The 25,109-nt window shown below is 41.7% G+C and overlaps 1 protein-coding gene across 2 annotated transcripts in view; it reads left to right on the top strand.

The window, feature by feature from the left end:
* Nucleotides 1-25,109, top strand: part of ENTREP1 (endosomal transmembrane epsin interactor 1) — a 66,617-nt gene that overhangs the window by 33,327 nt on the left and 8,181 nt on the right. For both annotated transcript variants that reach the window (XM_012453755.3, XM_064361676.1), the window contains exons 3-10: nt 5,220-5,330; nt 9,697-9,825; nt 11,330-11,437; nt 11,571-11,704; nt 17,594-17,723; nt 17,895-17,973; nt 19,727-19,879; nt 22,082-22,374. In XM_012453755.3, the coding sequence (XP_012309178.3) occupies nt 5,220-5,330; nt 9,697-9,825; nt 11,330-11,437; nt 11,571-11,704; nt 17,594-17,723; nt 17,895-17,973; nt 19,727-19,879; nt 22,082-22,374 (1,137 nt within the window). The remainder of the gene's footprint in view (nt 1-5,219; nt 5,331-9,696; nt 9,826-11,329; nt 11,438-11,570; nt 11,705-17,593; nt 17,724-17,894; nt 17,974-19,726; nt 19,880-22,081; nt 22,375-25,109) is intronic.

The following is a 25,109-nucleotide window of genomic DNA, read 5'->3' as shown; positions in this document are numbered from 1 at the left end:
AATTTCACTCAATACAGTTTTTAAAAATTGATACATAATATGTGGACATATGGGGTAAATGTGCTATTTTGCTACATGCATAGCAACAAAATAGTGATCATATAATGATCAAATCAGGATATTTAGGATATCCGTATCACCTTGAGTGTTTATCATTTCTACGTATTGGGGACATTTCATGACTTCTAGCTGTTTTGAAATACACAATATATTGTTGTTAAACTATAGTCACCCTACTCTGCTTTCAAACATTAGAACTTACTCCTTCTATCTAATTGTATATTTGTACCCATTAACCAACCTCTCTTCCTTGATCCTGTCCTCCACACCCCCACACCCACACCTCAGCCTCTGGTGACTGTAATTCTACTCTCTATCTCCATGAGATTAACTGTTTAAGCTCCCACATGTGAATGAGAACATGCAATATTTGTCTTTCTGTGCCTGGCTTATTTCCTCCAGTTCTATTTAGATTGCTGCAAATGACAGGATTTCATTTTTTTTTATGGCCAATTAAACATTTCAATGTGCATATATGCCATATATTCTTTATTCATTCATCTGTTGATGGACACTTAGGTTGCTTCCATAGCTTAGATATTGTGAATGGTATTGCAATAAGCATAATGGTGCAGGAATCCCTGTGATATACTGATTTCTTTTCCCTTCCATAAATATCCAGTAGTGGGATTACTGGATCACATGGTAACTCTATTTTTATTTTTGGGGGAATCTCCATACTGTGTTTCATATGGCTGTACTAATTTACATGCCCACCAGCAATGTGTAAGAGTTCATTTTTCTCCACATCCTCACCAACATCTGTTATTTTTTGTCTTTTTGATAATAGCCATTCTAACTAGGTTAAGATGGTCTCTCATTGTGGTTTTGATCTGTATTTGCCTAATGATTAGTGATGTTGACCACTTTTTCATATACGTGTTAACCATTTGTATGTCTTCTTTTGAGAAATGTCTGTCCACATTCTTTGCCCATTTTTTAATGGAATCATCTGGGTTTTTTTGCTGTTGAATTGTTTGAGTTTCTTATATATTCTGGATATTAGTCCCTTGTCAGATGAATAGTTTGTATTTTCTCTTGACTCTGTTGTTTCCTTTGCTGCACAGGAGCTTTTTAGTTTAATATAGTCTCATTTGTCTATTTTTGTTTCTGTTGCCTGTACTTTTGAGGTCTTGGCCATAAAGTCTTTGCCTATACCAGTGTTCTAGAGTGTTTTCCCTATGTTTTCTTCTGGCATTTTCCTAGTTTCAGGTCTTATGTTTAAGTATTTAATCTATTTCAAGTTGATTTTTGTATATGTTGAGAAATAGGGGTCTAGTTTTTTCTTCTGAATATGGTTATTCAGTTTTCCTAGCATCATTTATTGAAGAGAGTGTCTTTTCTCCAATGTATGCTCTTGGTGCCTTTGTTAAAAGTCAGTTGGCTATAAATATTTGGATTTATTTCTGGGTTCTCTATTGTATTCCAGTAGTCTACATGCCTGTTTTTATTAATTTAAATTTTATTTTATTTTGAGACAGGGTGTTGCCTTGTCACCCAGGCTGAAGTGCAGTGGCATGAACATAGCTTACCATAGCCTTGATTTCCCAGGCTCAGGCAATGCACCCACTTCAGCCTCCCAAGTAGCTGGGACTACAGGCACACACCACTATATCTGGCTAATTAAACTTTTTTTTTTTTTTTTTTGAGACAAGGTTTTTCTATGTTGCAAGGCTGGTGTTGAAGTCTTGGGCATCTTAAGCTGCTGGGATTACAGGTGGGAGCCATCACATCTAGTCTATATATTTGTTTTTATAGCAGTACATGCTGTTTTGGTTACTATAGCCTTATAGTATATTTTGAAGTCAGTTAATGTGATGCCTCCAGCTTTTCTCAGGATTGCTTTGGCTCTTTGGGCTCTTTTTTGGTTTCATGTGAATTTTAGGATTTATTTTTCTATTTTTGTGAAAAATGTTGTTGGTATTTTGATAGGGATTGCAATGAATCTTTAGATTGCTCTGGAGAATATGCTCATTTTGTTAATATTAATTTTTCCAATCCATACACATGGGATGTATTTTTATTTGTTTTCTTCTATATCTTTCATCTGTGTTTTACATTTTCTTTCTAGATGTCTTTTACCTCCTTGGTTAAATTTATTCCTAGGTGTTTTATATAGCTACAAACATATATATATATATGTTATATATGTATATATATGTTATATATGTTTATATATGTGTATATATATGTTTGTAGCTATTGTAAATGGGAATGCCTTCTTGATTTCTTTTTTAGCTCATTCGTTATTGGTATATATAAATGCTACTGATTTTTCGAATGTTGATTTTGTATCCTTAAACTATATTGAATTTATTTATCATATTTAAGAGTCTTTTGGGGGAGTCTTTAGATTTTTCTAGCTCTAAGATTGTGTCATTTGCAAAGAGGGAAAATTTGACTTCCTCTTTCCTAATTTGGCTGCCTTTTGTTTTCTTCTCTTTCCTGATTGCTGTGGGTAGGACTTCTAGTACTATTTTGAATAGAAGTAGTAAAAGTGGGCATCCTTGTCTTGTTCCAGTTCTTAGAGGAAAGGCTTTCAGCTTTTTCTCATTCAATGTGGTATTAGCTGTGGGTTTTTCATATATGGTCTTTATTATGTTGAGGTATGTTTCTTCTATGCCTAGTCTGTTGAAGGGATATTAAAATTGATGAACATGTGCTTTTTGTCCTTCATTCTCATGACGTGATATGTCACATTTATTGATTTGGGTATGTTGAACTATCCTTGCATGAGTGGGATGAATTCCACTTGATCACGATATATAACTTTTTGATGTGCTGTTGGATTCAGCTTGCCAGCATTTTATTGTGGATTTCTGTGTCTGTGCTCATCAGGGACGTTGGATGTTTTCTTTTCTGTTGTGTCCTCGTCTTGCGTTGGTATTAAGATAATGCTAGCTTTGTAAATGTGTTAGGGAGAATTCCCTCTCCTTCAATTTTTTAAGTAGTTTGAGGAGAATTGGTGTTACTTCTTTATAAGTTTGGTAGAATTTGGCAGTGGCTTCATAAATTATTTGCAATTCTTCTTCATGGGAGATTTATATTTAATTTTTAAGAAACTGACAATTTTCTAAAGTGGTTGTGCCATCTTATACTTGCACAAGCAGTGTCTGAGAGTCCAAGTGTTCCTCATCCTCACCAACATGTGGTTTTGTCAGTCTTTTTTTTTTGAGATCGAGTCTCACTCTGTTGCCCAGGCTGGAGTGCAGTGGTGCAGTCTCAGCTCATTGCAACCTCCACCTCCCGGGTTCAAGAGATTCTCCTGCCTCAGCCTTCCAAGTAGCTGGGATTACAGGCACCTGCCACCACGCCCGGCTAAGTTTTTGTATTTTTAGTACAGACAGGATTTCACCATGTTGGCCAGGTTGGTCTTGAACTCCTGAACTGGTGATCTGCCCACCTTGGCCTCCCAAAGTGCTGGGATTACAGGTGTGAGCCACTGTGCCTGGCCTCAGTCTTTTACGTTTTAACCATTCTAGTTGGTGTGAAGTGGTATCTCATTGTGGTTTTTACTTTGCATTTGTGACAACTAATTATGGTGAACACTTTTTCATGTGCTCACTGGCTAATCTTATTTTTTTTAATGTGTCTGTTTGAAATGTCTATTTAAGTATTTTAACCGAATTTTTAATTGGGTTGCTTATCTCTTTATTATTGATTTGAGGAGTTATTTGTATATTCTGGACACAAGTTGTTTGTTCAATATATGCATGAAAATATTTTCAGCCAGTCCGTGGCTTGCCTCCTATTGATTTTCCTGTGTCCTTCAGTGGGCTGGCTTTAAGATTTTAGTGAAGAGATTGGAGGTTCAGTGTCAGAAGTAATGGACCCTCACCCATTTTATAGTTGATGATGTTAATTTTTATTGACACACTTTCTTTTCAAGGCATTTTATATTGTCTTAGAAGAAAATTTCCTAAGGAAAACTCAGCACTTTTCCACAGTACCAGTGATTGTGTTATTGGATATAAAGATTCCAGATATATTAGATTTCTTTGAGTAGCAACTGCTAGTGTGTAATAGAAGCGTATGTGGGAAGATCAAGCTCTGTCCTTTGCCAATTATGTATTCTCCTTTTCCAAGAAGCTGTGGCATAATCATAAATGGCACAGTGCAAGAAGGGCCATATTCTATATGCTGCTCAAGTCAAGCCCAGTAGACACGGAGGAATCCAGCCTGGGAACCAGTAACAAAGCAGCTTCCATTAGTATTTTCCCCAAGATCTGATGACAGGCTGCATCCAAATTAACAATAAACCAAACTTCTCTTGGAGAGAAGAAGGAATTCCCCCTAGGTGAAGTGGCATCACGCGATATTAAACACTGACTCATCAAATGGGTCTGGGGAAATGCTTTCAAGCTTGAGTTGGAATAACAATAGTTAAAGAACAAGGTTTCTTCCTTAGAGTTCATATATGAACTCATTTACCAGCCACCTCTGACATATCAGCTACCTGAATTGACGCTTGGTTCTGACACTGATAATTACTGCCTCTAATCTTTTATATTTGCTTTTGTATTTGCAATGAGATTTGATTTCCTTAACAGTCATGGCTCTCAAGCTGAAAAGCCTGCATAATCTCTAATTTGTACTCAGTAAATACTGGTTTCTCAGTTGACTGCTATCAATTTTTAAATTATTTGAAGTAGTATTTGTAATAATTAACTTTAGAGAAAAGCACATGGAAAATCTTTGTGCATGCATTGTTTAGTACCTAAAGTGTTCAAAACAGAAAAAGACACATCTTTATGTTCATTTGCATACTGTGATTTCTGGATAGTAAAGGCTCTGAGCTCCTTGATGTCCTGAGGTTTCACTTATATTCTGGAGTTCTCCATTTGTCTATTTACTGCTGATCCCACAAAACTGAAAGAAAAAAAATAAGAGTGGCTATAGCCAGGGCTTAGTGTAATGTGTGGATGAAAGATAAGGGAGTAAGAATTACTGAGAAGACTTAAGAGTCAATGGCATCCTTCAGCACAATTTTAACAACTCTAAAATGTGAAAAAAGTTTGTACATTAAAAACACAGTTCTGATCTCTTTTTTAAAAAAAATTTCATCTTGGAAGAGAATGCAAGGTTTTAAAAATCAGATAAAACTATGTCTGAATGTAACTGTTGTCTTTTACTAACTGTCCATTCTCTTGCCATTTCAGGTAAACCTCTTCGTGCTGCTCTCTGTGGTTTGTGTCCTCTTAAATCTAGCGGGATTTATCCTAGGCTGCCAAGGGGCCCAGTTTGTGTCCAGTGTGCCCCGGTGTGATCTGGTAAGCACCCCTAAAACATCACTATGCATCTAGGCAGACCCTGGCTTGTCAGGTGTTCCTGGCAAGACTTGCAACATTCAACATCAGGCAACTGTCCTGAAGTGAAACCTGAAATGGGGAACAGGAAGTGGGAAAACAAAACAAAGACCTGCCTGCTGATTATTTCACCCAAGTTGTCAATTACTTTTTCCAAAGCAGGGACCAGTCAGCAAAACCCCGGAACCATAGTGATATAATGCATCATTACTTAGTGAATGGATGAATCAGGTGTCCACAGTCAATCAGCCTCTGAATGTTTTCATCTAAAGAGAAAAAAATGGATATTGCCAGAATAAAGGTCAGCAGTCCTTTATCTGAAATTTGGAGGCCAGATGTGTGTCAGCATTTAGAGTTTTTCCAATTTTAGAAGATGAAATATTTTGCACATACCATAGTGGAGTCTGGGACAGCAGGCTGTATCATGACTTCTGGTTTTCAGAGCTTTTTGGATTTTAGCATTGTGAGCAAGAGGTTGTGGACCTGTACCATCTCTGAATTTAAAAGGTAAAAAAATTATTGTGGTAAAATACACATAGCATGAAATTTATCATCTTAGTTATTCTTAAGTCTGCAGTTCAGTAGAGGTAAGCACATTCACATTGTTGTACACCCCATCTCTAGAACTCTTTTCATTTGCAAAACCGAAAGTCTGTGCGTATTAAACAACAACAGTTCCCCATCCTCCAGCCCCTGGCGGCCACCATTTCACATTCCCTTTCATGAATTTGACTACCCCAGGTACCTCATACTGGGAGGATAAAACGCTATTTGTCTTTTTGTGACTGGCTTATTTCGCTTAGCATCATCTCCTCAAGGCTTATCTTGTAGTATGTGTTAGAATTCTTTTCCTTTTTAAGACTGTACAGTTCCATTGTATGTACACGATACCTTTCGTTTATCCATTCACCTGTGATGGATATTTAGGCTGGTTCCACCTCTTGGTTATTTTGAATAACATTGCAATGAACATGGGCATGCAGATATGTCTTTGAGATCCCTGCTTTTAATTCTTTTGGACATATAACCAGAAGTGATCATTTGGCAATTCTATTTCGAATTTTTTGAGGAAACTGCACCATCTCATATTTCCACCAACAGTGCACGCGGGTTCCAATTTCTCCACATCTTCGCTGACACTTGTTATTTTCTGCTTTTTTTTTTTAAAGTGGCCATGCTAACAAGTATAAGTTGATACCTTATTTGGTTTTGATTTGCATTTCTCTTATGATTAGTGATGTTGACATCTTTTCATATGCCTGCTGGCTATTTGTATATCTTCTTTAAAGGAATGTCTCTACAAGTCTTTTGCCCATTTTAAAATTGAGGGTTTTTTTTTGTTATTGAGTTGTAGAAGTTCTTTATATATTCTCTATATCAGAATATGGTTTGCACTAAGTCTGTTTTTAATAATTTTTTTTCCTATCACAAAACCAACTCTGTGATTATTTCTGATGATATAATTATAAAATTTTGGGCAAGCCATGAAAGTATTAGGCAGAACTTAAATATCGTTTGAATTCCCCCATCCCAGGATAACAATTTGGCTGTGTGTTAAGCATCTCTTTATGCACAAAGGCACACGTAATCAACAGGATCATGTTATAACTGTTGTTTTCCTTTGGGGAAATTATTGACAAATGAAACCTTTTTGGGCAAGGGGTTGCTCTTCTCTCCTCTTTCCCGCTCTGCCCACATCTGTCACCCCAAATCCTTAGTAGCACGCTGGGGAATTATATTTCATAATGTTTTCATGGTCATGTAATCTTACATAAATATGTATGGGGTGGGGTTTCTTATGATTTTTAAAAAATGGGATGTATTGTATGTACTTCCCTGCATCCTGTTTTTATCACTTAAAGATGTATCACTTAGAGATAGATTAAATACAGACTAACGCCCTTGATTTCTTTTACCAAGTTAGTTCCTTATTTTGTTATTGTCTGTTATGGCTTGGGTTTTGGCCAATAGACACAGCGCTGCCATTACTATCATTCGGCAGATCCTCAGGGAGACTTTTAGTCCTAAGAGGAAGTAGGTTCCCAGGATAAAGAATTGTTCTCGGTAGTATATCTTTTCTCCTGCTTGTCTCATTTATTATTACAAATTCAACCATGTTATTATTCTAACTGATACTTTTAAATTGGGATAAAAGTGACAGTGAAAAGCACAAATCTTAAGTGTGCAGTTCATTGTAAGTTTTGACCAGTGTATACATTCATTTTGACAAATGTATACACTCACGTTACACTCCAAACAATCTCTATTCTCCATACAAATTTTGTTTGTTATACTCCAAACTTTATTTCTGTCACCCTAAATTCTTTGGTGTCTCTTTTCAGGCAGTTTCTACCCCCTCATAGGCAACCACTGTTCCTATTTCTTTCACCATAGGTTAGTTTTGCCTGTCCTTGAACTTCATATACGTGGAGTCACGTGGTTTGAACATTTTTGTGTCTGACTTTTTTGCTCAGTGTAATGTTCTTGAAATTATCCATATTTTTATATTGTATCTGTTGTTTGTTCCTTTTTGTAGAACACTATTTCATTTTATAAAAATATTCAAATGGTTTTTGTTTTTTTGTTCTCCTGTTGATGGACATTGGGGTTGTCTGCAGTTTGGTGGTATTACGAACACAGCCGCTGTAAACATTATTGTTTGGGGAGGCAGTTTTCATTTCTCTTGAATGAATACCTAGGCATGGAGTTGCTGGATCATGTGGTGCTCAAGGGTTTTCCAAAGTTGTTGGGGAAGTGAGTATTTTTAGTTTAAAATGGAGAGCCAGTTCCTTCATTAAAGGGCTTAAACTCACCAGTGACTGAGAGTCTACTAGGGGCTCTCCATATCTCCATCAGCAAAGAGAGTTTCTCTCTTGTTAGTTTTTCCAGTCTGATGAGGTCAAAGTGAGAGCTCACTGTCACTTTAATTTGTAGTTCCCGAGTGCCAAAGATGGCATCATCTTTTTTTTTTTGAGACGGAGTTTCACTCTTGTTGCCCAGGCTGGAGTGCAATGGCTCAATCTTGGCTCATTGCAACCTCCGCCTCCCGGGTTCAAGTGATTCTCCTGCCTCAGAGTCCCGAGTAGCTGGGATCATAGGCAAGTGTCACCATGCTTGACTGATTTTGTGTTTTTGGTAGAGATGGGGTTTCTCCATGTTGGTCAGGCTGGTCTTGAACTCCCAACCTCAGGTGATCTGTCCGCCTCGGCCTTCCAAACTGTTGGGATTACAGGCGTGAGCCACCGCGCCTGGCACGGCATCGTCATTTTTTAAAAAGCTCTCCAGAATATTCGAATGTGCAGGTAGGGTTAAGGGCACTACAGCTGAAAGGCGATGGGAGGAAGCCAAAGCTCTGACGTCTTCAGGCAAAAGCACCAAGAATACAGGGCCGATCTCGTTATGTAGCATCAGGGGGACTTCTACAGATTTGTTTGTGGATAGGCTGAAGTGACCGATAAGAAGTGAGAACAAGGTTTTAGAAATATTGGGCAGAGATGGGATTACGAATGGAGGTGAAGGTATTAGATTCTGCAAAGATCAGGAACAGGGGAGCAGTAACACACAGGGACAGTTGCCTGGAATCATTTTGCACATAGTCTCAGGGCTTCTTTGTATCCAGTGGGCAAATTAATTGGTATTCATGATTATTCGCATAATGAGTAAACTTTCAAATAGATTTGTTTAAAGGAATTAAATTTCACCCATCTGGAAGGTTTTGCCATCCAGACTGGCTCACCCCAGAGGTTGCAGGTAGCTGAAATTTCTGAAGAGTGGGGCATCTTTGTCATTTGAATAAAGCACTCACGTGTGTGCCGCCCACATGGGCCTGGTTTCCCACTTAACTGAATGCTTTGTATCAAGAGTGGACTTGTCTGGGAAGGGAGTACTTTATAAGATGATGCCTAGCATTGTCTGAGAGAGATAGAGCTTTCAGGTTAAGATCTTAAGGCTTGCACCAAGTGCAAAAAATGAGAATCAGAGTGCATTGTGTTGGGGAAAAAAAGTGAATTTGGTTCCTGTTGGGGAAGAGTGGGACCCACGTACGTGAGCAGAATGCAGGCTGATACTTCATCTCATTTAACTGCTTATCTGCTAGTACTAAACAGGATTGGTATAGACACAGGAAGTTCTCAGCTACAGACTTTAAAGGAGAGAGGAGGAATATTAAAATTCCCTTTCTTGGGAAAGCCACTGAAATTTAGGTTTCGGTTGTTATCATGCCTAACACAGAACCCTGCCATATCTCATTCTACAGGATTGGTCCTCCATGGTGGAGCCAGGGCATTTTTCTTTAATAATTAAAGTATTTTTCTACCTTTCCTCCCTTAAGGTGGACTTAGGTGAAGGCAAGATTTGCTTCTGTTGTGAAGAATTTCAACCAGCCAAATGCACAGACAAAGAAAATGCCTTGAAACTCTTTCCGGTTCAGCCTTGTAGTGCTGTTCACCTTCTACTTAAGGTACCTCGAACAGATTCCCGCCCCCGCTGATAAACACACCACGGAGCCCCCAAAGAAGGCAACGTTACTTGAAATATTCATGTTCTGTTACCTCTCTCAAACAATTAAGCTGCTGGAAAGCACGTGTGAGCGACCCCTCATTGGTACCCAGAAACAGAATTGAATGCAGAAAGAACCACGGGTTATTATGTGTGTTAAACTACCATGAATAGTTTTCTTTGTGTTGGAGAACTGCAAGACTGTAAAAAATGGAAAAGAGCTGCCTATATATATGTGTATGTATACACAGACACTCACATGCATACGCGTATATGTATACATACACACATATATATGGTGTAGCTTTTAGCAAAACCTTTAAGTTGCAGACTCATGTGTCATTGTTCTGATACTCATTTGTTCGCTTGCGTGGGTCACATGGACCACTGAGTGCTACCGGTCTGCAATACGTATCCCAAGGAGAGAGACTGACCAGAAAATATAGGGGGAATTGAAGCACCTTAGCTCTTGTTTAATAAGCAACAATTATAATAAGCCAAAGAGATTAAACAAACAAACAGATGATCCCAGTTGAAGAGAAATACACAATTAGCCTTCATCAGGGAGTTGTGTAAAAACTGTGGCCTGACTTAAGGAACATTAGCTCAGCGAGTGACAAAGTCAGCTGGTGAACCCTGAGTATGGCTTTTAGAGTCCACTTCCGCCAGCTTTCTTTAGGTGTTTGTTTTGGGTTTCACTTTGGTGAGGAGGAAGAATCTCCGAGCAAAGAGACAACTGTTCCAAGCTACCAGCTCTGAGTTGTGTGGGATGTAGAGACGGCCTGCTTTCCATGGCTTCTGCGTTTTTGGTCGCTGAGTCACCCCCAAACTTTCTGAGCCAGGACTTAGCTTGGGGAAAGCCCCACTAAAGGAGCCAGGACTGTAGCAGAAGCTTTTGGAATGGGCTTTGCTGCTATTTTGAGATGTGTGTTTAGTGGAGACAAGTCCTATATACACTCTGGCTGGGCCGGCCCCTGCAGCATCCTCGTCAAGTGCAAGGGGCAGCTCAGCCAACTGCTCTTGAAATAGAATCAGTGGCCACAAATTAAGCAGTGCACTGTCCTGGTGGGAGGCTGTGGGAGGGAGGAGGCTGAGAATTGCTATCCCTGGGGACATCAGCCTCAGAGGAGGAACTCACTGCTCTCCAGAATATTGAAGGAACGTTTCCTGACAATATTCTGATGCTTGCAAAGAGAAGTACTGTCATATCAGGTCATTCTATGACAGGGAGCTTCTAAGATAAGTTTTTGGAATTAAGAAGTACACTTTATTGCATGAGGGTCATAATAATAGCCAGCATTTATTTGGGCGCTTTCCATGAACTAAACGCCACCTAAGTCCTTTACATGCACCCTCTCCTGAGAATTGTCTTATGGAGAGCGTTACTATCATTTCTAAGAGTGTCTACATCGTATTCTGGTCATGCGCGTGAAGTACTTAGTGGTGCCATTGTTTCCTTGCCCCAGAAAGTCCTCTTTGCCCTGTGTGCCTTGAATGCCCTGACCACCACCGTCTGCTTGGTGGCCGCCGCCCTCCGCTACCTCCAGATATTCGCAACCAGGAGATCCTGCATCGTAAGTCTACGCAAGGGCGTCATGCCCATGTTTCCGGAGAGCTGGCCCATGGACCCTTTCCTGTCATCCATTGCCTCTCTCCCCGTGCCTTTGTAAGGAAGGCTGTTGACTAACTGAGCTGCTGTTTAATCAGGATGAATCCCAGATTTCTGCTGAAGACGTGGAGGATCATGGACGCATCCCCGACCCTGATGACTTTGTGCCGCCTGTGCCTCCGCCTTCCTATTTTGCCACATTTTACTCGTGCACACCCCGGATGAACCGCAGGTATCATTCCTGAGTCCCCTGCAGTCTGAGTGGGGTGCTGTGGGTTCTGAAGACTGAAGCATCTCCAGAACTCACAGCATGAGATCCGACTTTTCTTTGAAAAAGAAAAATTGTGCCTGACTTATGGAACATTAGCCCAATGAGTGACAAAATCAGCTGGTGAACGCTGAGGTCTGGCTTTTAGAGAGTCCACCTCTGCCAGCCTTCTTTAGAAAATTGAAAACCAATTGTGCTATTTTTCAGGGGTTTCTATTCTCTCTGTCTCTCTCTGTCTCTTTTTGTCTGATAAACCAGATGAATCCAAAGAAAAGTTAAACTTTGAACCTAAAGATAGACATTTTCAATTTCAATTAGCTTCCTAAGGAAAACTGACACCCAGGGAGATAACAGCTGTAATCTGACATGATTGAGAGTCGCTGTTGCCTTGGAAACACCTCCAGTTAGGCCAAATCGATGTTTCATTGTAACACCATCAGCAGGTCTCACCAATCATGAAATTCTTCCTAGCCATTAAAAAGAGATTAATTATTAATTGTATCTCCCTGGTCTAGAAAAAATAGATCTCATACTTACTTTCCTTTTCAAATTTCAAGCTCAAAATTTCGACTTTCTTAAATATCAAGGATTATTATTGGTACAATGAAATGCCGCATACATTTGTCTGATTGTTAGCAACTTCTAGAATCAAACCTTTTAAAAGAAAGATTTCTTTTATTCATTCAACAAACAGAATCCTCTGCTGCTTAGTAGTTCCAAAATGAGCTAGACCTGCTTCCTCCCCTAACATTAAGGTGCTCACAGTCTAGGTCATTAAAATGTTGAAGGATCACAATAGTATTCAAAAGAGGGGTGTTTGGTGCACAGAGAAGGTCCACCTAACCCAGAGTGGCAAGGCAGTCAGAGAGAGTTTCCTGGAGGAAGTGACCTTAAGCTGAGTTTAAAGTTTAAAGGATAAGCAAACCTCTGTTTAACTTTCTGAAAGAAAAATCTCTCAATTCCACAGAAAGACTAGTGTCTTTAGCTTCATATTCAGAGGGCCAGAAATGTCTATTTTTTAATTGCTGTAGTACATGCAGAGACTGATCAAACCAATTTGGTGCTGAGCTTGAGGTTTTTAGAGAAGCATTTTCTAATATCCAGGGCAACCGTACGTGACTTTGAGATATGTCACCAGTGGGGCGGCCACCCAGACACTGTTAGCGTTCTTTTCAGTGGGTTAGCTGCTGACTTGTCCCTTCGAATTATACCCAAGCCCGACCTCTATGCCCTCCCCTGCCCACCTGCCCAGGCAGGGGCTGAGATGACCGCAAAGCTGGGTGACAGGTGGCCTGGGCTAGGCCCATGGGACAGCTTGGCCTCTCTGGTGTTCAGGGAGTGGCCTTTACTGGAATTTCGAAGCCTCAGGGGCTGGGATGGCTTCCCTAATCTTTCAGGAAATGAGCCAAGAATGACAGAGGCAGAAGAGGTATGGCAGCAGAACACATGTTCTTTCTGTACCTGAGGACACATTCGTAAAAATCTTAGCCCTTTCTCAGGCTCTCTGTAGAGGGTACATTGGAGGACAGCAAAAATGACTGACATTTCATGGTGGGGATGAGCAATACCCTCTCCAATAAGAATTCCTTGGCGCTGAGGTTGCGGATGAGCACTGTTGACCTAGGAGGAGGCAATAGACAGATTTAGTTTCCTGCAGTGGCAGAAAGGGAAAGTGACTCATGTGGGTTTAGGAGCCGTGCCATCCCGCAGTGTGCTCTGAGCACTCCCGACCTTCCTGTCTCCTCGCTTTCCTTTCTCTTCTCTGCTCCACCATAATACTGCTGCTCAGTGCAGATATTTCCACTCTTTAAGATCAGGGTGCATCCTCGGATTTGTCTCTCTGAGTCCTGAGACAGCCTCTGGCCAAATCCAGGTTGGAAGAAAACAAACAAGCTTCTCCTCAAGGGCTTTATCACTCAGAGCTTTCTAGAAAGAAGGTGGAAGGAGGGAGTTAAATTACTATAGTCTTGTGAGAAAGAAGACATTGCCCAGTCCAAAATACCTGCCTGGAGCCCTGTAATTATATTAGCAATGGGCAAACACGTTGGTTTTTAAAAATTTTACCAATATCAGAGTGCAGTCCACTTTCCTTTATTCAAAAGGGTTGAGTTTATTCACATTTAGATACATGTTCTATCAAAAAATGTAAAAATTTGCTAGATTCACAGTATAAATCAGCTTTGTAGATATTACGGTTTAACCTCAATTAGTAATTTTCTTTCTCATAAGCAGACAGGCAAGAATATTCACGAATGTTTTTGTTACTATTTCTATGACCAGTTTTATTCAGTTTTCACACAACAGAGGATCCCCATTTCCTGTAAGGTATTATGACCTCTCAGAAGGGGTTTATTTATTTAACTTCTATAAATACAACCACTTCATGCGTTGGTATCTCCTTGAAAAAAGGCTTCTCGTGTCACTGTCACAAACAGAAGCCTGATTGCAGCTGAGGTTTCTGTCCAAAGATGGGTTGGCTACTTCGTGAACTGATCTGTAATACAGGAGGGCCATGCACCCCACCTCCGTGACCCCAGGATGTCTCTGTTCTCAGAAGTTGGCTTGAGCCGGGAATTAAGGAGTCTCCAACCTATTTCATGAACATGGCCCTGCTTTTTACTCTGGGGATGTAGCATATTAAATAAAACGGAAGACAGAGCAGGGCTGTCTCGGGCATTGATGTGGTTGACATGGACATTTCTTAAATGAGACCCCAAACCCCACTCATTTCCTTTCCTGAGAATTTCCAAACCCAAACTCAAGTGAACCTGGGTGATCTTGGGGTTGAGCCCACTTCCCTCTCCCCGCTCCATGCAGGAACCCCGTGCCCAGTCACAGGGTACAGTTTTCTAGTACAGGAGGAGGAGGATTCTTTGGTCAATGGTGTATTCAGTGCTGCATTCCCCTCGAGTGAGTTTTCAAGGCCTATTTGTAGCAGTAAAGTAGAACGTGCTTTGAATTTCCATAGTCAGTGCTCCTGAGCCTGTATGAGTGAAGGCTTCCTGGAGACTTGGTGATGAACTTGAAAGAGCCCAGGTTCTGGAGCCTCTGCAGAGGGTGACCCAGGGTGAGTTCTCACCATTTCTGAGCCTCAGTTTCCTCATTCACCTTCGCTGTCACATGGCTATGGGGAGTATTGTTATAAGATAATGAACATAATAAGCTTTCTGAAAAGAACATCTTAGACCCAGCTTTCCCAGTGTTAGTTCTGTGGTTTAAAATGCTCTCGGTATGTGTCCGACTCTTAAGAAACACTTAGCTCTTAACCTTAGCCTGACCTTAGGAGACAACTATCTTCTGAAGGCCCTCATTCGTAATAAAACTTTGATCAACTTGCCCAGTAGAACAAGGTTTTAATTTCAATCACCATTAGCCATTGCCTTTGCAATAGTGCCCAGTCTTGGTGGTGCCTTAGGATGCCCTAGGAGCACTGAAAACAGTCAGATTTCCGGGCCCCACCACAGGCAATGAATGCAGAATTTCTAGAAGTGGGGCCTGGGCCATCCATAGTTTTAGAACCTCCCAAGTTGATTCTACCCACCTTACCAGGGCTGAGAGCCGTGGAGATCCGAGGAAAGAAGAGTTAAAAAAAACCCCAGCTGGGTGCAGTGGTTCATGCCGGTAATCCCAGCACTTTGGGAGGCCGACGTGGATGGATCATGAGGTCAGGAGATCAAGACCATCCTGACTAACACGGTGAAACCCTGTCTCTACTAAAAATTAGCCAGGCATGGTGGTGTGCGCCTGTAGTCACAGCTACTCGGGAGCTGAGGCAGGAGAATCACATGAACCTGGGAGGCAGAGGTTGCAGTGAGCTGAGATTGCGCCACTGCACTCCAGCCTCTGGGCGACAGAGAGAGACTCCATCTCAAAACAAACAAACAAACAACCTGCCAGTATGTAGCAGACCCATTTCCCTCCATGGATCCTTGTTTACCCAAATGAGATAAAATAGATTGCTGAATAGGAAAGGATCTTTCCTTCTATGTCAACTCCAGCAGCATCTTCCTTCAAAGCAAAGCTTTTATGGGGATTATCATAACTACCACAGAAGCTGTTTATTTTGTGATCAACTTGGATAAAGTATGCCCCCTCTTTCCCCAGTTGTTCTTCTGGAAGAAATTCTGCAAGTTTAGGATCTAAAACAGCCTGTTCTGACCTCTTAGCCCTCAGCAAGCCCTCTTCTCTCTCCAGACACATAGGTAGCCATTGCGTTGGGAATGCCAAACGGGGACCATCAGAGCTAACAAGCAGACCACCAAAGCTGGGGAGATAAACTTTCCAGGCAGGGGACACAGCAGTGAAGAAATACAGGTTTTATTTATTGGTGAGAAAAAGTTAAGTGTTTGTAAGTGCTAGGACGATGGCTCATAGGGCTATGCTCTTTAAAGATGGAAGGCCGGCCCTCTGGAGAGGACAAGAGGTCCATAGGTCTCATAGATGAAAACAAATTTCACTGTTCATTGGCCAGGAAAGGGTTTTCATTCTTAGATCCAGGAAGCATTTGGCTTCTTAGAGTCACTCAGCATTTACAGTCCTTAAACAGTTTCAGTGGAATAGGGGAGTTGGAATGAAGCCCGTTGGCAAGACCTGCTCTCAGGGGAGAATCTCTCTTTCATGATAACTTTGCCTCACGAAGGGACCCTTTGTGCTAACGCCTCGCTTCCAACTGGAGGCTTGACGTGCTGTGGGCTGAACCTGAAAACGCTCCCACGTCAGGCGTTAGCACATCACCTTCTGCCTTCCCTTTCAGGCCAAGCAGGGAATGAGATCCTCGCTTATGAACAGACAAATATAAGGGAAAACGAGGGAGTGCTTTCTCATCGTTTCATTCAGGTTGCAGAGTCTCATTCTTCTTAATCCCAGAATTCCAGAAGCTTTGTTGTTAGAAAAAAAGAAGATCACATCCTTTTCAAATTTTTTCTTCTACCAATCACATTTTGTACATGGCCACAAAGAATAAAATGAAACAACTATAAATTCAGAGAACACCTCTCCCCAAAAGGCAGTGCCTGCAAGCAACTAGCCCAAGAATCTGTCTTCTCATCCATTTCTTTTAGCTTTCTAAAATTCTTTTTTGTATTTCAAGAACACGCAAACTTTTGCTCTTTTTTTTTTTTCATTCTCTGATACTCCATCATGGAATACAGGTTTTCTGGATTGTATATGTATTTTATAAGTTATTTTAAAACTTAGATTCTTCCTCATCTAGATCATCTAGCACCTTGAACAGAGATTTGTGGAATTTTCGATCAACATTGGTGAGAAATCTTGTGTAGGATTTTGCTATTATTTTGAATTTTGCTGTTGACAGTTCTTTAGCCATAGGACGGAAACAGGAGCCATGCAGAATGTAAGAAATAACTGAATTTCCCTGAGTCCTTAGTTGTTTTTTTAAATTAAGATGAAACTCATATAAAATGAAATTAACCAAAGTATACGATTCAGTAGCATTTAGTACATTCACGTTATTTCATAACCATCACCTTTATCTAGTTCCAAAGCATTTTCAATACTACAAGGAGATCCCATACCCATCAAACAGTCACTCCCCATCCCGTGGCAACCACTAGTCTATTCTATGTCTCTATGGATTATTGTTTGCTTTTTGACTGATGGGTTTAAATGGAATGATGGGGTTGCATTTTATACACTGTCATTTGCGTAAAGAACTCTGGCCACTCCATCAGAGAGCAGCTTCTATTATTCTCCCTCTCCTGGCCAGGGGGACCATGGTATGGAGGGGTAAGGGGTTTTCCCCATGGTTTAGGGGAAAGTCAGTATCCAGGCATTACTGCAGTCACATGGCCAGGCCGTGGAACATGCTTTCTGATGCCAAGTCGCTTTTCCTAGGATGGTTGGTCCTGATGTTATTCCCCTGCCACACATCTATGGAGCTCGAATCAAAGGTGTGGAAGTGTTCTGTCCTCTGGATCCCCCGCCGCCGTATGAAGCTGTGGTGAGCCAGATGGACCAGGAGCAGGTACCGTCCTGATTCTAAGTACATTGACTGCAAGTGGGAAACACAGCACCCCCCATCTCCAGAGAACAGCGAGGAGCCTGGGCCCCACACATCTTTTTAAGGAGTTCATTGAGTTTGATGAGGGCTGAATTAAACATCCACAAAATAACCCTCTTTTTTCCTGCAATGCAGGGATCTTCATTCCAAATGCCAGAAGGATCAGAAGCTGCTGTGATCCCGTTGGATCCGTGCTGCACACAAGTGACTCAAGGTAGTAGATACATTATGACATGATTCAGTAGATTAAAACATGATAAAATAAGCTGAGCAAGGTGGCTTATCTCTGTAATCCCAGCACTTTGGGAGGCCAAGGTGTAATCCCAGCACATGAGGCCAAGAGTTGGAGGCCAGCCTGGGCAACATAGAGAGACCCTGTCTCTACAAACAAACAAACAAAAAAAAGCCATGATAAAATAATGATCCTGTCTGGTATTTTGTTGGAGGGCAGATATTCTTGCAGCAAATAGTTCAAGCTACATCTTTTTCTCCAGGTGCAAAAATACCATCAACTATTAGGGCTTATAAATCAGAGAAAATATGTGAACTGAAAAAAGATATCCTTAGAATTTTTTATGAGCCAAATTACTCTCAGGAACCATGAAATAGATTACAGAGTTTGATTTGGTATTCCTGTGTTTTCTGATCTATGATTTTCTTCCTCCTAAAAATTAGCTAGACTTTTGGCAGGGGAAAAAAATTTCCTCTATTGCAGAGTGGTTTGAGGTGAGATTGTGCTGTATCATTTATAACCTAGGGCCCAGGTCATGCTCTCTGAGCAGACAGTGAATTCTGATTTTCAGTACTACAGTAAGTACTAGAGTCAGTTTACGTTTATCATTGTTATTTAAGGGAACATTGTTATGGCCTTCTCTCTTTGGGGAGGTTTTAAGTGGCCCAGAGAATTGTCCACTGGGACAAAATCGCAAATGGTAATAAATAATGGATCAACTCTTAGCAATTTTAGATGGAGGTAATTTTTCAGCAGTACTATTTGTAATGTAATACTCTGTGCTCTGTTCACCTTCCATCCTAAGTAGAATTATGAAGCAGAGTTCTGTCTCCTATGTTCATAATTTTTCCATTTTTAATTTTATCTTATTTTTATTTATCTATTTATTTTTGAGACAGAGCTTCACTCCTTTTGCCCAGGCTGGAGTGCAATGGTGAGATCTCAGCTCACTGCAACCTCCGCCTCCCAGGTTCAAGTGATTCTCCTGCCTCAGCCTCCCGAGTAGCTGGGATTACAGGCGTGTGCCACCATGCCCAGCTAATTTTTGTATTTTTAGTAGAGACAGGGTTTCAGCATATTGGCCAGGCTGGTCTGGAACTCTTGACCTCAGGTGATCCACCCTCGGCCTCCCAAAGTGCTGGGATTAGAGGCATGAACCACTGTACCTGGTCAATCTTTCCATTTTTTAAAAGTTTCCCGAATTACAACTCAGGCTCACAAATGATGGGATTTTATTTTCATGAGCATATATTATCCAATTCCAGTGGGGTTTTACGGATTTTTTTAGTGGCCACTTGACTTCCTATCTTAGCCATCCGGGGGTTCTTCAGCCCACAGGGCAGCCACCTCACCTGTCCAGGTATTAGCTTCCCGAGAACCAGGCTTATCCTAGCTGTCAGGGAGCTTTTCAGTACTGCCGCAGGATGCTTCCCTGGAGAAGATTCTAAGCACCTTTAGGAAAAAAACCCTGACATTTTGGCATGGCTCCTTTATTTTGCTCTTGGATTTAAATTTTTCTGTTTGTTTGTTTTAGGCATGGAGGGGTGGTTTGGAAAGGCAAGTTTTCCCATAGTGCAGTGATACAAAAACTTACTGGGCCAGCAGCCTGAGTAAATGTTATTAACTACATTACGCTTGCCCCGGCAGGTTTAGGCTCACAGGTGTTTCCTGTCCATTTCGAGGACCACAGCTGGTGAAATAATTTAATTTTCCCTCTTTTTAAAAAAAAAATCAGGTGGGGACATTCCTAACATACCTGCAGAAGAAAACGCATCCATGCCAACTCCCAGTTCAACCCTGGTGTGTCCTGCAAGAAGCCACAGAGCCCTCCCACCCCTGAGAACGAGGTCGAAGAGTGACCCCATGCTCCATCATTCCGAGGAGAGAGGTGATGTCATTCCCCAAGCTCTTCGCAGGGCTCTGTGCTTATTTGTCTAAAGGAGCCAGGTGAAGGCAGGTGGCTCTGGTCAGCTCCAGACCCTGCAGTTGAAGTGGTTATTCCAAAGAGCTTATGAGGCCTTGGGAAAGTGAAATATTCTACATGCAGGCTAGGAATATACATCTGTCATGTCTTTTAAGGATGGTAGGGTTTTATTTTTTTTAAAAGTCATTGTCATCAAAAGAATTTGGTTGTACATGATACTGTGCTAGGTGCTATATGAAGAAAATTATGCACACCTAGTTCTGATTTCTAGATGCTGCAATCCTATGGGAATATGCATTCTCTTTAAAAATGTCAAAAGGATTTTTGTATACTCCCTCTTCTATAATTTGTTATATTTTTACTATGTATGAGTAGATTGAATTATTGAAATCCGACCTTGTTTTTAGAACTTTGATAGAATGAAATACATATGCCCACACACTTCACCTCTCTCTGTGTTGAGTTTGTGTATAGACGTTGCCTGAATAACTAAACATTTAAAAAAATAAGTAATGACACTGAGGATTTTTTCTGAATATATGAATACCTGAACATCTCCAAATATCTCTTCATTGTAGAAAATTATAAAAAATAAAGAAACTAAAGGAAGAAAATTAATACCTTCTGTAACTCCACCAGCCCTGGCTTCTTCTTGTGAAGTAGTCTAGCAGAGCTGACCTCTGCTCTTCTAAAACTCTATGCAAATAAAACTCTGATAATCCTCCACCCTGCTCTCTCTAGGGTCCTGCCTTGATCCCTTGCAGTCTCTGTTCTGCCCCTCTGACAGTGTGTTATTTGCCACAGCTCTGGACTGACCATGTGCGAGCCAGAGAGAACACTGCTCTTGTCTCTACAGCGGCTTCTGAGTGGAAAGTCCTGCCGCCTGGTACTGAGTCTGAAAGCCAGTGGCCGGGCAGCCTGGCTTCTGATTCCCAAGACCTGCCTTCACTGTGGGTCTCCTACAGCCAACATGGCAAGTTGAGGACTACAGCCTCAATGGAAACTTAGCTGTTTGCACCGCTTAGGGAAATCTCTCTGGAACCCTTTCTTATTCTGCAGACCTGCAGGGACGAGGACAGCAGCTGCTGGAGCCCTCCATTGTGGAAGGCACAAGGTTGCCTTTGAGTGGAAGAGTGGAGACCCTGACTCTGTCTTCACATGAGTGTCTCTGGCGAGTGCTTCTGAAAGACTCTTGCTCTCTGTGACATGCACATGGCTGCCTGAGAGGACAGTCTCGAATCCTGGTTTAGAGCTCCCCACGCCTGCCTTTCTCCAGAGGAAAAGGAGTGCTCCCCTTCTTCACCTGCTCTCACCTCCTGCTTCTTGTCTTCTTTGAATTTCTAAATTTCTGCTTATCAGGCCTTGATAGACTGATGATGCCAGTGTTGTGTACACTGAAGGCTGCTGGGTGGCTTCTGGACACATAATGACCAGATCTGAGTTTTGCTTCACCCACTTCACAGTGCAGAAGCCTTCTGCTGGTCTTTGCACCCTCGCTGATGTAGGTAGCCATGGAGATTAGAGCCTGTGGTGGATCTCCCAGGCCCTCTCTTGACTTCCAAATGATGTGTAATTTTTCTGCACCTAAATTTCTCTTTCTGTAATAGCTATAGATCTACCTCATATCCATGGTGTGAGCATCAATAACGCAAGTCAGTACAATGTCCTTGAGGACATTTGGGACAAAGGTATAGTCAAAGTGACCAGAGCATTACTTTCATCCGACAAGTCTTGTCTGTCTGCAGCCTCTTCCTCTCTTCAGTGACTGCTTCATCCTCAGTCCTTGGAATGTCCTTTCATTGGTCAGCCACGTTTTTCCTGCTTGGCCCATCCATCCTCATCTGTTTGTCATACTCCATGAAACTTGCTTCATTGTGGTCTGCATTCTGGATTCTCCTCTCTACCATCTGGCTTCACCTTGGGGGGGGTGTTGTACATGACACCATTACATGTTTTGGACCATCTCCAATTGGAACTGGACTTCAGGGAATAACCTCGTATCACAGTTGTTTTCCCCCCTTCTGCAAGATGAAAAGCAGGGTGTGCATGGCTATTAGCATTTGTCAGATGCTTCCATGTTGAGTTTTGTAGTCTGTGCTTTCAGGTACAGGCATGTGTTCAAAAGGGGTTGGCCAATGGGTACATGTTGTTTGTTTCTGCCAACAGCTGCCCCAGTGCTCAGCTGTGAAGCTGCGACACAAACTGAAAGGAGACTGGATTTGGCTGCGGTGACTTTGAGGAGAGGCCTGAGATCGAGAGCTTCGCGATGCAGACCACGGTCTCTGATAGATTACAAATCCTACATGGACACCAAGCTGCTGGTGGCGAGGTTCCTGGAGCAGTCCTCCTGTAGCATGACTCCAGACATCCATGAACTTGTAGAAAACATTAAATCTGTCTTGAAGTCTGATGAGGAGCACATGGAGGAAGCCATCACAAGTGCCAGTTTCCTAGAACAGGTAGTTTTTTTATTAATCTCAGGCATGAATCAGATAACTCATTTTCATAGCAGCTCAAGTAGCCTCTCTGCTTTCCTGTATGAGGCAGAGTAAGTTCATGGTCACAGTCTTCAGGTAAATGTGGTTGGGAGGTCAGGGGAGGGAGAGAGAGGAAGCCAGGGAGCTGTCCTTTCAAGTGTGGTGACTTTCCTACATCATCCTTGGCTCAAGGGAAGAAAACCCAGTTTTTCTGGGACGTGAAAGCATGTCTAGAAAAAGAAAAGAGTGTGTCCTAGGAATAAGAGCAAAGGCTATGGACAGTGTGGAGTGCATGCAACATTTGGTTTCCTGAATTGAAGGTTTCCTTTGATAGGACATGTTTTCTCAGCCCTTTGAAAATGATGACACAGGTGAATTTTAATATTGACAAGATTCTAAGAGCTGTTCACATTACCATTAAATGTTTGGCAAGATAAATAAGCCAACAGGTCCTAAAGGAATAAACACCTTTTCTTCCTATAGATTAAAAAGTACAAGGCAATCCCCAAAACTGAAGCCACTTGGGGAAAAGATGGAATTGGGCATGAACATAATCCAGTTGGGTCTCAGCTTTCTCCTCTTTAAAGTGAAGGGTTGGACTAGGTAGTCTCTGTACCTTTATTTCTGAATGAATGGAGTTTCCTTCCGGTAACAGCCTTCTCTCCAACTCTTAAAAGCCATTCCCTTTTGGATGTTTGCTTCATTGCTACAGGTAGTGGGGTGGAGGTTGTAGGCAGCACCCCACAATGGCATTTGGATGTTATGTGGTTCTGTGTCTTTGTGCATTAAAGGCCCCCAAAATGCTTCTTCAATTGAAGTGAGCTAATTTCTCAGGGTAATTACCAACTTCAGGATCATAGGTAAATTTTCAACTCAGATTGAGTAAATACCCTTCTCACTTTCCCCCTGTTCCCTCTTTCTACCTGCTGGCCTCTTCTTATAGAAGCCAGAAGCCAAACTCTCTCCCAGTCCCTCAGGGGATCCAGTGGGGAGGAATGATCTGATTACTTGCATGAAGAGGTACATGAACCACAGACCCTAAAAAGTCTGATCAGTCGATGGTTCCGGATCAGCCTCCAGTTATTAGCCTGTGTAGGGGAAACATTTTACATCCTGGTGTCCCTTAGCTACTCCAGATATTCTCTGTCACCTTCCCTCTGTCTGGCCCCAACAGCCCAATAAACAGGAGCCACTTCTGGAAGGCTGCCAAGCTCTGATGAAGTAAGAGCTGGAGCATTCACCAGGCAGTGGGCCTGGACCTTCTGCAAAGTTTTGCTCCCTGGGAAATAGCTCTGGGGAGAAAGAACAAGCACTTGTACGGTTCACTAGATGCTATCATTACAAATGTTTGCTAGATCTTTGTGCTCCAGAGAGGTTAAAAGTTCAGGTGCTGAGATTGTTGTGATATATTTTGGGCCATCTGCTGGGCCTTCCAGGACTGGACCCTAGAGGTGAGGTTTTGTAATGCCATGCCTCTTCCCAGGCAGAAGGAGGTAAGGACTGCAGAAGGAGACCTGTTATTTCTGACTAGCTGGCTTCGCACATTGGAGTTTTTAGATCCATTTTGATTTTCACTGATATCAAAACCACTTATCCTAACTTGCTATGTAACACAGTCAACTTCTACGAATGTTAACTTTTATTATTAATCAGGAGACAAGACAGACCTTAAAGACAAATGTAATTAGTAGACTGTTGATAAAGTTTAATTTCCAATCTTTGGGGGAATAACCTTTTAATGACCTTCAAAGCTCAGAAAGGTACAAATGAATAAGTCATCCAAATGATTGTGCTGTGATGTTAGGTAATAATAAAGCCCCAAGTTTTTCCCAAGCTGCTAGCAGTATTATAGGTCATATAGACGTGGCTGTGCAATTTTTAAAACATTGACTGGATGGTTCTCTCCTCTTAAATCCCAGTTGGATGAGGAATTTTTCATATTTTTGCCATTTTTACGAAGTGAGTGATATTATATAATCAGATCCATTTAAAGCATCATTGGATGGTTTAGGTTGACTTTTTTTTGAAACAGGGTCTTGCTTTGTCACCCAGGCTAGAGTGCAGTGGTGTAGTCATAGCCCACTGTAGCCTTGGACTCCTGGGCTCAGGTGACCCTGGCCTCACCCTCTCAGGGTGCTGGGACTACAGGCACACACCACCAAGCCCAGCTAAGTTTTTTTTTTTTTTTTTCCTAGTAGAGACAAGGTCTTGAAACATTGACTAGATTGGTCTAGAACTCCTGGGCTCAAATGATCCTCCTGCCTCAGCCTCCCAAGTAGCTGGGACTACAGGCATGAACCACAAGGCCCAGCTAATTAAAAAAAAATTTTTTTTTTTTGTAGAAATGGAGTCTCACTATGTTACCTAGGCTGGTCTCAAAGTCCTGGGTTGAAGTAATTCTGCCTCGGCCTCTCAAAGTGCTGGGATTCCAAGTATGAGCCACTGTGCCCGTACTTTAGTTAACATTTTATACATCCATCACCTGGTTCCAATCCCAGATCAGTGGTTCTCACTTGGGTTCTTGTTAAAAATACAGACACCCGAGCCTGAGTCCAGGTTAACTGTCCCCATTGCTATGGGATTTCTGTGGCAATTCAGCTGGGAATCCATGTTTCTGACAGTAACTGTCCCTCCGCGACCCAGTTATAATGTTCAGATGCCAGCAAGGATCACTGACTTAGACTTTGGAGAAGTTAGAGGAAAGTGATGAGAAGAAT

Source organism: Aotus nancymaae, unplaced genomic scaffold, assembly GCF_030222135.1.
Source record: "Aotus nancymaae isolate 86718 unplaced genomic scaffold, 86718_ANA_hifiasm-v0.15.2.pri h1tg000041l, whole genome shotgun sequence".
In the NCBI taxonomy this organism is placed as follows: domain Eukaryota; kingdom Metazoa; phylum Chordata; class Mammalia; order Primates; family Aotidae; genus Aotus; species Aotus nancymaae.
Note: the sequence above shows the minus strand (reverse complement) of the source record. Positions and strands in the feature narration are given on the sequence as shown.